The sequence below is a fragment of the Nannospalax galili genome, unplaced genomic scaffold (genome assembly GCF_000622305.1).
Source record: "Nannospalax galili isolate Female #2095 unplaced genomic scaffold, S.galili_v1.0 scaffold324, whole genome shotgun sequence".
NCBI lineage: Eukaryota > Metazoa > Chordata > Mammalia > Rodentia > Spalacidae > Nannospalax > Nannospalax galili.
The window spans coordinates 4,413,114-4,425,433 of NW_008353027.1; the positions used below are offsets into that span (position 1 = coordinate 4,413,114).

The 12,320-nt window shown below is 41.5% G+C and overlaps 1 protein-coding gene across 2 annotated transcripts in view; it reads left to right on the forward strand.

Annotated features, from left to right (window-relative positions):
* The window catches only part of Qrsl1 (glutaminyl-tRNA amidotransferase subunit QRSL1), a 36,503-nt gene that overhangs the window by 5,081 nt on the left and 19,102 nt on the right, over positions 1-12,320 (forward strand). For both annotated transcript variants that reach the window (XM_029554640.1, XM_008850303.3), the window contains exons 2-4: positions 5,341-5,500; positions 6,608-6,706; positions 7,963-8,059. In XM_029554640.1, coding sequence (XP_029410500.1) covers positions 5,341-5,500; positions 6,608-6,706; positions 7,963-8,059 — 356 coding nt within the window. The remainder of the gene's footprint in view (positions 1-5,340; positions 5,501-6,607; positions 6,707-7,962; positions 8,060-12,320) is intronic.

Consider the following 12,320-nt stretch of genomic DNA (forward strand, 5'->3'; position numbering starts at 1 on the left):
CCCCACAGTGTGCATGTAAGTGAAGTATAAAGCATCTTGGGTAATCCCTACAATAAAGTGCTAGGTACCACTACATTAAATCTGTTAAAGGAATGAAATTATTAAATTGCGTGTATTTACTATTTCCCTCTTAAAATTTTCCACTTAAAAATGTTTAAATTACAGGGCTGGAGAGATGGCTCAGTGGTTAAGAACACTGGCTGTTCTTGCAGAAGACCTGGGTTTGAATCCCAGCACCCACATGGCAGTGAACAACTGTCCCTAACTCCAGTCCCAGGGGATCCAACAACCTCTTCTGCCCTCCATAGGCATTGCACAACACAGGTGCACTTACCTACATGTAGGCAATACACACATAAAATAAAAATAATAAATAAAAAATATTTAATTGTGCTTATTTATTGTGTGTGTGTGTGTGTGTGTGTGTGTGTGTGTATCTATGAATGCCATGGTGTACATGTGGAAGTCAGAAGACAATTTGCAGCAGTTGGTTTTCTCCTTCCGCCTTGTGGGTCCCAGGGATCCAACTCAGGTCCTCAGACTTGACAGCAAGTACCTTTATGCACTAAGCTGGCTCCAGGCCCTCAACTTTTTTTTAAATTTGCATACAAAGTATTAGGTTTCATTTTGGCATTTTCAAACATAATTTTTTCTTTCCCCTACTTTCTAAGTGGCTCCTCAATTGCTCAGTTTTTCTAAGTAGGTATATTTTCTTTTTTTTTAATATTTATTTTTATTTGTGTGTGTGTGTGTCTATGCTACGTGTGTGTAGGTTCCCCACAGAAGCCAGAGGAAAGGCATTGACTCCCCTGGAGCTAGAGTTACAGGCAGTTGTGAGCTGCCCAACATGGGTGCTGGGAACCAACCTTGGGTTCTCTGCAAGAGCAGCAAGCACTCTTAATCACTGAGCCTTCTCTCCAGCCCCAGGTATACTAATTTTCTTTTGCTGCATAACATAATGTAAACTTTATGGCTTAAAATCACATAACCATATCTCAGTTCTGTGGGTCAAAGTTTGAGCATAAAATTAGTAGTTTCTCCACAGAGCCTGTGCTGGATAGCTTTAGTGTCAACTTGACACACCTGGGTTGAGGGAGCCTCAATCGGGGAATTGCCTCTATTGAACTGGCCTGTGGCCATGTCTGTGGGGCATCTTCTTGATTGTTGAGTGATGTGGGAGGGCCCAGCCCACTGTGGGTGGTGCCACCCCTGGGCAGGTGGGCCTGTGTTGCATAAGAAAGCAGGCTGAGCAGGGGCCGGGGAAACAAGCCAGTAAGCAGTGTTCTTCCGTGGTCTGTGCTCCAGCTCCCGCCTCCAGGTTCCTGCCCTGAGTTCCTACCTTGGGCTCCCTGATGAACTGCGACCTGGGAGATGTAAGACAAATAAACCCTTTCCTCCCCAAGTTGATCGTGGTCAGAGTGTTTTGTCACAGCAATGGAGAGACAAACTAGGACAGAGCCATACAAAGCTGAAATCCTGTTTCAGCCAAGCCTGAAGCTTGGAAATCCTCTTTTAGCCTCCATTTCCTTGCGGTTGTGGGACTGGGGTCCTTGTTTCCTTGCTGGCTATGTGGATAGTAAAGCAAATGAGTCAAAGGGGCAGGAGATGGAGCATGGCTAGAATTAGGGTTTAGGAGATTTTAGGATATGGATAATGCTGTACTCAAGGCTGTAACCAGCTAAGCTGGAGTGACATGAACGATTTGTATGAAGTAAGGTGAGGGAATGGAGAGGCATCAGTATACATGAACTTGAAGGGTTTTGTTTGGTTGGTTTTTGTTTTGAGACAGGGTCTCCTATAGCCCAAGCTGGCCCTAGACTTGCTTATGTAGTTGAGGCTGGCCTTGAATTCTGATCCTCCTGCATCCACTTCCCAAGTGCTGAGATTGCAGACGTGAACCACCACCACTATGAACTTGAAGTTTGAAGTGAGTGGACAAGAATGACAACTGTAGCAGAAGTAACGATGACAGACAGTGAGCCAGATGCTAAAACAGAAGGAGGGAGGGTGCCAGCTCTGTGGAGGCATGTGCTTTGGACGATCTGGAATTTTTAAGAGGAAAAAGACACCAGGAGCCCAGAGCACCCTTGCCCACTCCTTACCCACAGGTACACGTTAGATAGGAGAAAAAACAGGAAGTAGCAGCTCAAGGGAATCAAGGAAAAGCCTCCTTACCATTAGAAAAGAAGTGCCCAGAGAGAGAGAACTTTATAATCAAAGAATTTAAAGTCAACTTTGTTTTAAAAATATCTTATTTATTATTTTTTTATTTTATGTGTACGCATGTATTGCCTGCATGTACCTGTGTCATGCAATGCCCACTGAGGACAGAAGAGGCTGCTGGATCCCCTGGAACTGGAGTTACGGACAGTTGTTAGCTGTCATGTGGGTGCTGGGATTCGAACTTGTCTTTTTTAAGAACAGCCAGTGTCCTAACCGCTGAGCCATCTCTCCAGCCCCTAAAGTTGACTTTGTTTTATTTATATTCAGATATGATACCTTCAGTTTTGTTCCAGGAGAGCTATATAATTTGTATATCAGATACTATGCTCAGTCCATTCTAATTAATTAGCATCTTTGTTTTTATTTTCCAGTTTCCTTCCTGTTTTTCTCAGATGGGGGGGTCCCTAGGAATAGCCCAAACAAAGATAAGCACTATTTGAAATGAGTGTTCCTAGACCCTTGCTCTTCCAACCACATTGTATCTCCTTAGCCCTTATTCTCATACTGGTTTGTAAGTCAGAAAGCAGCCTGAGACCAGTAGAAATTAGAAGGCTAGAGGGGATGAAGGAAGGACAGGGTGGCAGATACAAGTTGTCTCACTGGGGTTGATGTTTGCTGGTTCGAACTCTTTACTGTCTTGTCTTTTCCCAGTCTCCATAGTATTAGAACACTCTTGTTAACCTTCATTTCTCTCTAGCTCCTTTCCTTTCAAGTATTTATATTTCATATAAACAGTTCAACAGAAATCTTTGTTACTAAGTTTCTTCCTTAAAGTAAGCTTAGTTGCCCATCCCATCCCTGAAGCACAGCCTTCCCAGGAAAGTCCTTTCCTCCCACTGTCCACAAGCATTGGGGCTTCTCCATAGCCTCTTCCTCATACTCCCTCCCAGCTCTCAGCCCTAAGAAGGCCATGGCTTTGATACATTCAGTAGCCAAGAGCAGCTCATTTGTAGATTTTTCCTCCAAATGCAAATTCCTATTGCTTGATACATACAAGACATGTGAAAATATAGTCAACTTGGAGCACAAACTCTTCCACTAGAGTAGACATAAAAATGTTGAGAATATGTTAGGAACTTGCTCTATCCTGTACTATTATTGTGTGGGTTTGGGCAAGCAGCTAGGCTTCTCTGATCCTCAGTTTCTTCATTTGTCAAAAAAAGTTGATAATACCTAACTTGGTGGTGTGTTAATGAGACATATAAACCAATAATGCCCGGCTCTTGGTAAATACTCATTAAGTATTGCTCTTTTCCAAACCGCCTTGTCTCTAAACTCCAGAGAAAGCTTTGCTATCATCTTTAACTTCTTGTCATTCATTCCTTTTCTAATCAGCGAGTACCTGTTATTACTTTCTGTAGGAAATATTAAACAGTAATCGCTCCTCAGGTCTTACCTAACAGTCAGTAGGTTCTGGCCACTTTTCATGCTTTTTTACTTTAAGATTTTTTTTTTTTTTTTTTTTTTTTTTCCTAGAAGAGGGCATTGGAACCCCTGGAACTAGAGTTGCAGATGGTTGTAAGCCACCATGTATGTGGTGGGAACTAGGGATTCTGCAAGAGCAGCAAGTGCTCTTAACCACTGAGCCATCTCTCCAGCCCACTTTTCATGCATTTTAACACTTTATCTACCAGCCTTCCTAATCACAAAAGACAGAAATTCTAAAAAGTTTGGTTTTTGCTGCCTGTAAGATACACATCTTAAAAGCATTTCTCTGAACTCCTGTGTCTTGCTTGAAATCATCTTGTTCAGTACCATAAAGTGCTACTGTGTCTTGCCCGTTTCCCTTCTCTTTTTTCACTCTGGACTACTTAGGTTAGAGTAAGTTGCTCCCTGAACATAATCTCCCCTAACCCATCCTTTACTGAAGCTGAGTCTCAACTGCTTCAGACCTGTATGGCTCACCTAACTTAGAAACAGAAAATTAATTAATTAGGGAGATTGTTTGCCATCCTCTTGCTAGTCAGTGCTACCCTTCATTCACTGCTGGTCAGTGCTACCCTTCATTCACTGCTGGTCAGTGCTACCCTTCATTCACTGCCCTTAGTTCACTACACTATCCAAGTGTAGGGTTTATAGGTTCTCTAGATTTTTAAAAAATTTTTATTTATTATTTTTATGTGTATGAGTGTATTGCCTGCATGTATGTAAGCACACCTGTTTTGTGCAGTGCCCTCAGAAGTTAGAAGAGAGTGTTAGATCCCCAGGAAGTGGAGTTAGGATGGTTGTTAGCTGCCATGAAGGTGTTGGGAATAAAACCTGGGTCCTCTGCAAAAGCAGTCAATGCTCTTAACCACTGAGCCAACTCTCCAGGCCTTTTTTGCTCTTTTTGAGACAGGGTATCTCTGTAGCCCCAGCTGTCCTGGAACCACTATGTAGACCAGGCTAGCCTTGAACTCAGAGATCTGTCTGCTTCTGCCTCCCAAGTGCTGGAATTAAAGGCATGTACCACTATACCTGGCTAAGGTTTTCTAGATTTTATTTTATTATTTTTTAAAATATTTTATTTGTTGTTTTTATTTTATGTGTATGTGTGTATTGCCTGCATATAGGTAAGTGCACCTGTGTTGTGCAGTGCCCTCAGAGGTCAGAAGAGGCTGTTGGATCCTCTGGAACTGGCGTTACAGACAGTTGTTAGCTGCCGTGTGGATGCTGTAATTCGAACCTGGGTCTTCTGCAAGAACAGCCAGTGTTCTTATCCACTGAGCCATCTCTCCAGCCCCAGGTTTTTTAGACTTTTTAAACCCAAGCCTTATTTCAAAATTTTGTTGATATTTTCTTTTCTTTTTTTAAATTTCATTTATTATTTTTTATTTTATGTGTATGCGTGTATTGCCTGCATGTAGGCAAGCGCACCCGTGTCCTGCAATGCCCTTGGAGGTCAGAAGAGGCTGTCGGATCCCCTGGGACTGGAGTTACGGACAGTTGTTAGCTGCCATGTGGGTGCTGGGATTCAAACCTGGGTCTTCTGTAAGAACAACCGGTGTTTTAACTGCTGAGCCATCTCTCCAGCCCCCTTGTTGATATTTTCTATTGCCAGGTACTCTATTGCCCCCTCAATATAATATCTGAACTTCTACAAAATCAGTAAAAGATTTTGAATTATTTTTACTGTAGGTTTCTGCAGCACTGAAACAAGGCCAAATTACATCAACAGAGCTCTGTCAGAAATGTCTCTCCTTCATCAAGAAAACCAAGTTTCTAAATGCGTACATTACTGTATCAGAAGATGTGGCCTTAAAGCAAGCTGAAGAATCAGAGAAAAGATACAAGCAAGGTGAATTACTCTTAATTATACCTCATTGTTATATCTCAAGAGGAACTGTTTAATTGATGTAACACTGTCTTTTGGTAAATGAAGCTTTAAACATAAAACATACCCTTTTTAAAGAACTTGCCATGGGGCTGGAGAGACGGCTCAGCAGTTAAGGACACTGGTTGTTCTTGCAGAAGACCCAGGTTCGAATTCTATCACCCATATGGCAGCTAACAACTGTCCGTAACTCCAGTCCCAGGGGATCCGACAGCCTCTTCTGACCTCCGAGGGCATTGCAGGACACGGGTGCACTTGCCTACATGGAGGCAATACATGCATATACATAAAATTTTAAAAATTAAATTAAATTAAAAAAACAAACTTGCCGTGAGGTATAGCACAAATGAGTCTGTCCGTGTCTTATCATGGACTTATGTCCATTTCTAGTAATTTCTAACATAAATTTGACTACTAAAGAAGTTCCATTGCCAGGGCTAGAAAGATGGCTCAGCAGTTAAGAGCACTGGCTGCTCTTACAGAGGACCCGGTTTCAGTTCCCAGCACCCACATGACAGCTAACAACCATCTGTAACTCCAGTTCTAGGGGATCTGACACCCTTTTCTGACCTCCATGGGCACTGCATGACACAGGTGCACTTATATACAGGCAGGCAAAATACTCATACCCATAAAATAAAAATGATTAAAAATATTTTTAATTATTAAAAAAATCAAGTTTCATTGCCAAAAACTTACTTTGATAACTAGTATTAATATATCTTTATATTTTGAACAATTAGCCCTTATTCACTCTCCCACCTCTGTGTGTGTGTTTTGCATTTGTGTGGTAAGCCAGAGTAGGCTGTCAGGTGTCCTGGTCTATCTATGACTCTTTCCACCGTATTCCTTTGAGACAGCATCCCTTACTGAACCTTGATCTAGACCGACGGCCAGCAAGCCCCCACCATCTTCCTGTCTCTGCCCCGCACAGCACTGGCACTATAGGCACACATGTGGCCGTGCCCAGCTTTTTGTGTGGGATTTAAACACAGGACCTCATGCTTGTCCAGCAAGCACTCTTACCCTCTGAGCCATCTCTCCAGACCCTCTTCTGGCTTTTTAATGCAGGTCAGCCACTTGGAGATTTAGATGGAATTCCTGTTGCAGTAAAAGACAACTTCAGCACATCTGGCATTGAGACAACATGTGCATCGAATATGCTAAAAGGTAAAGTGTAACTAATTGGAACATTGATACCTTTACAAATATAGGAGGCAAGGCATCATAGTACCTGCCTTTAATCCCAGCAGAAGTAGGTACACTGCTGTGAGTTCAAGGCCTACATGGTCTACTTAGTAGGTTCCAGACCAGCTAGGGCTGGTTTGTTAATAAAATACTAAAGCCTCAAGATAATCTGAGACAGACTTTATGGGAAATACTTATGACAGAATATTACCTATTTGCTATTTGTTCTTTCACAATACAGAATTATTCTCTGGGTGTTTGCCAGCCCAGTGATGGAAATCTACTTCAAAAGTTTTACAGATCTTTTTAGGAGGATTCAGTGCTGGCTGTCGTAAACACTTCTTGTGAATAATGTGAGAATTCACTAGCATCTGCTCACCACTTTATTTTTTATTTCTTGGTTCCTCCATCTCTTAGAAAAGCGTAATGGTCCTCAATTTTGTTCTTTAATCTAGTAGGTCAGAAGCAAGAATGTCTATCAAAAGATTTGGATCCTAACAGGAAAAATAAGTAGAGGGAAAAAAAGCTATTCAGAGTGCTACAAATTTACCAAAAGTAATATTTTAAGAGAGCTACACACTAAAAGTAATATTATATGAGTCTTCTTTCGCTGGTGGTCTATGTAGCTATGGCTGGCCTGGAACTCACTATGTAGACCAGGCTGGTCTTGAACTCACAGATCCTTCTGCTTCTGTCTCCTGACTACTGGAATTAAGGGCATGTGCTACTATACCCAGTATTTTAATAGAGAAAATTTTGATTGAGAATTAAGGCCTATCTGTGACTAGAATGCATAAAAACTACTGGGTGGTATCTAAGAAGAAAAAAATAAAATTTTTAGCATAGTGATTTGGAATTAATGTTAAGTGAATTCGATTATAAAAATAGTGAATGATACAGCTGGGCATGGTGGCACTGGTGGTGCACACCTTTGATCCCAGCACTGGGGAGGCAGAGGCAGATGGAGCTCTGTGAGTTCGAGGCCAGCCTGTTCTACATAGCAAGTTCTAGGCCAGCTGGGGCTACAGGGAGATCCTGTCTCAAAAAAAAAAAATATGATACACACTTTGAAAATGATGTATCTTTGAAAAATGTGTAGTTTGCAGGAGAAAATTTCACTTAGAACAAAGTACAGCCTCCTATTCAAATTAGGAATAATTTACACATCAATACTAATTACTTAAAGTTTTAAAATCATTCAGTGTTTTCTCTCGTAATAAAAATAATATTATTTCCAGGTTATATTCCACCTTACAATGCTACAGTAGTTCAGAAGCTGTTGGATCAGGGAGCTCTACTCATGGGAAAAACAAACTTAGATGAGTTTGCTATGGGGTAAGTAAAATTGAAATTTTCTTATGATTTAAAAAAAAATTTTATTGTTTTTATTTTAATGTGTGTGAATATATTGTCTGCACGCACCTGTTGTGCAGTGCCTTCAGAGGTCAAAAGAGGGTGTCAGATCCTCTGGACTAGAGTTATGAATGGTTGTTAGCCAGCATGTGGGTGCTGAGAATCAAACCCAGGTCCTCTGTAAGAGCAGCCAGTGCTCTTAACTGCTAAGCCATCTTTAGCCTATGGTTTTGTTTTCTTTTCCATCTATGCCTTCACTAAGTGTAGGTACCTAAAAGTAGTAAGGTTACTTCCTGAGGATCCTTTTTATTTGTTTATTTATTTTTAACTTTTAGAAGTTATTTTTATTTATGTCTGTATGTCTGTAAGTGAATGCCACATGTTGGGGGGCAGGGGGGCTACCCAAAGAGACCAGAAGGGATCATTGGATACCTTGGAGCTGGACTCACAGGCAATTGCGGACTGCCCACCATGGGTCCTAGGAACCAAACTCAAGTCCTCTCTAAGAGCACTCTTAACCACTGAACCATCTCTCCATTCCACTTCTTGAGGATTCTAATGTCAGTTTCTTAGCCCCACAGTAAAATTATGTTCACTTGTGTATGAAGTATGTAAATTGCTTTGGTTTTAGTATGCATTTCCCTGGTGAATAATGATGGTAAATGCCTTTTCGTGTGTTTATTTTGTCATCTGTGTATCTTCAGTGAAGTATCTGTCCAAATCTTTTGCCCATTTTGTAAATTGGTTTGTTTATTTAGTAATAATGCTTTCATATATAATATGTTCTGCATTCAAGCCCATTATCAGATAGGTGATTTGCAAATCTAGTCTCAAGGTGCTTGGCCTGTCTTTTCACTCTGTGACTATAGCAGTTGCGTTTCTCTTTGCTCTGATGAAAAATAACTGAGAAATCAGCTTAAGGAGGAAAGAGTATTTTGGTTTACAGTTTCAGGGGATCCGTGGCAGGAGAAACACAAGACATCTAGTGACGTTACTTCTGTAGCCAGGAAGGCCATTTTAGTGCCCCTTCCACCCCGTCTCCATCTCTGTCTCCATCTCCATCTCCATCTCTGTCTCTGGTTTCAAACTCAGAGATCTGCCTGCCTCTGCCTCCCAAGTGCTAGCGTGAACGGTGTGCGTCCCCATGCCTGGCACCATCTCCTTTATATTCATTCTCAGACCTCAGCCCATCGAATAATGCCAGAATGATACCCACAGTTAGGGTAGCTCTTCCCACCTCAACTAGCCCAGCCTAGAAACTATCTCACAGACATGCCCAGAAGGTTATTTCTTAGGTCATTCCATATCCCATCTAGTTGACAGTGTTAAAACATCACACTGACCATGACTTTGAAAGAGTTGGAATTCCTAATTTGGATGCAGTCTAGTTCATAGACTTTTTATGCTGATCTCTGTTCATGATTCCAGCATTTTTTTTTTTTTTTTTTGGTCTTTTTGAGACTGGGTCTCCCTGTAGCCCCAGCGGGCCTGGATTTGCTATGGAGCCCGGGCTGGCCTGAACCCACAGAGCTCCGCCTGCCTCTGCCTCCCAGGTGCTGGGATTAAAGGCGTGCACCACCACGCCCAGCTAGCTTCCAGCATTCTTTATCCAAGCCAAAGTCACAAAGTTTTTTCTCCTAGAAGTTTTATAGTTTAGCTTTTACGTTTAATTGACTACCTATTTTGTTCAATTTTTGGTATATGGCATAAGTAAAGTTCAGTTTTTACATAGGGATATTTAATAGTTCCAGCACTGTTATACAAAAGGATAATCTTGTCCTCATTAAATTATCTTTGCATTTTTCACATAAATTTCTTTCTGAATTCTCATCTTGACACTAAGTAGTGAGATTCCTCTCGCTTTGTTCCTTTTCACTATCATTGTACGCACTGTAGGCTGTTTGTGTTTCCATACAAGGTTTAGAGGCAGCGTCTTTTGAACTGACATCTTTCTCCATCTTCTAACCCATAAACACCTTGAATCCCTGCACTACTTGAGATTTTTTTGTATTTTTCCCTCAGCAATGTTTTTAAGATTTTTCTGGCTATAAACACTCCATATAGTTTATGTGATTTATGTTTTTTAAATTACAACGTGATTCATTTGTTTTGGGGGCATGTACAAGTGGGGGTCAGACGACAATTTGGAGTTGATTCCCTCCTTCCACTATGTGGCTGCTGGGGATTGAACTCAGATCATCAGGCTTGGCAAAGGGTGCTTATGCCCACAGAGACATCTCCCAGCCTAAGATTTATCTTTTTTTTTTTAATTTTTGTGTATGAAATACACAAAATTTGAGATGTATATTTTATACACATCTCAATCAATCTTTATTATCTCTATACCCCTTCCCCATTGGCGCCCTCCATAGCCCGCCCCCTGCTGAAATTCATACATTCTGTCATTTGTTTTAAGGCTTATTGTGTTGAGTTAATGTCCCCAGATGTCCCTCAGTGTAAGTTCATCTTCTAAGTTCTAGTCAGCCTATTAGAATCTCTCGCTTTAGGAAAATCAGCTCTTCCTACCCAGCAGTAATCAGTTGCCAACATTTCTTCAGCTAAAATTGGGATCTGCTGTTCATTTCCCTAATTCTCTGCTGGGTTTTTATCTGCTTGAGTTTGCATAGGTCTTGTGCATGCTGACACCATTGCTATAATTCATATGAGCAGGGTCCCAGGAATAGGTAGGACTTTTATTTCCACATGGTCATGCACCTCCTCCCTGGCTCTTACAATCTTTCTACCCCCTCTTCCACAGTGTCCACAATGGTCCCTGAGCCCTAGGTGGGTGGTGTTTAATATAGGAGTCCTGTTCAAGGACCATGATTCCGCAGACTCTTAGTCTCTACACTTGGGCCATTTGTGACCTTTTGTGTTCCTGGCTCTCTGTTGCATAAGGGAGTTTCACTAATGAGAATTGAGTTATACATTATTGTCTTCTTTACCCCTTCTTCTATGTACTGTGATCCTGAGGCATAGAGGTTGCATTATAGATAGATGTGCCACTTAGACTTAGGCAATTCACAATGTCTGTGTGTGACCAGTTGTGGTGCTCTGTAATAGTCTCTGTCAGATGCAAAAGAAGCTTCTTTGATGAGTGGTGACTGGGATATTTGTCTGTAAATATAAGGATCCATATTTTCCACATAGTAAGAAATTACATTAGTCTAGGGATGTGACAGTTATGGGGTTTTCTCTAAGATCTATGACCTCTCCAGCCATGTGTATTTGCAATACCACACATGAGTTTCCTCCCATTGAGTGGGCTTTTATTTAGTTCAGTTAGGTAACTGTTGATTGCCCCCAAAATAAGAATGCCACTGCTGAACCAATGTTGTATGCTGTGCCAGTCATTGATGTGGTTATTTGGTCTTGAAGCTGGTGTTGAACCATTGATTGATGTTCTCCCTTAGCACCTCGCATAGGGCTTTCCTAAGCTATGAGAGCTGCCTTCAGGGGAAGTGGCTTCCAGGTCAGTTCCAGCTCCATTACTCGAAATCCTGTGTCTAAAGTATATTCTGTCTTCAGCAGTAGGGTCTTACCTTCAAGTTCTGGGAGGCCGTCAAGGGCTGTAGCAAAAGCCTGTGTAATTTTGGGAGTCTCTTGGACTACCCTGGCCAACAACTCAAAGGAAGATTTCTCCTTCTGGCACTGTGTCTTGTTATGTAGCCTTTAGCTATACACATGGACTCAATTTGGGGGTTGGAGAGATGGCTCAGTGATTTATCTGTTTTGGGGGGGGTCTTTTTGAGACAGGGTCTCCCTGTAGCCCCAGCTGTCCTGGAACTCACTATGTAGACCAGGCTGGCCTTGAACTCACAGAGATCCGCCTGCCTCTGCCTCCCAAGTGCTGGGATTAAAGGCGTGCGCCACCACGCCCAGCAATTTATCTTTTTTAATGCTGTAGTTTTTCAATTTCTAATTATATATTGTAAATGTATAGAAATCTAATTGATTTTTCTATATTGACCTCATATCCTATGACTTTACTGTTAATTCTAATTGATATTTGTGAATTCTTTGGAATATTTTATGTAGATAACAGAGACAGCTTTATTTCTTATTTTTTATGTTTTGTCTTATTGTACCAATTAAGACCTTCAGTGCGATGTTGAATAAAAGTGTGAAAATGGACCTGGAGAGGTGGCTCAGAGAAAAGAGCTTGCACTGCTCTTTCAGAGGACCCGAGTTTAGTTCCCAGAACCCATGTTGAGTAGCTGACAAATGCCTGTAACTCCAGCTC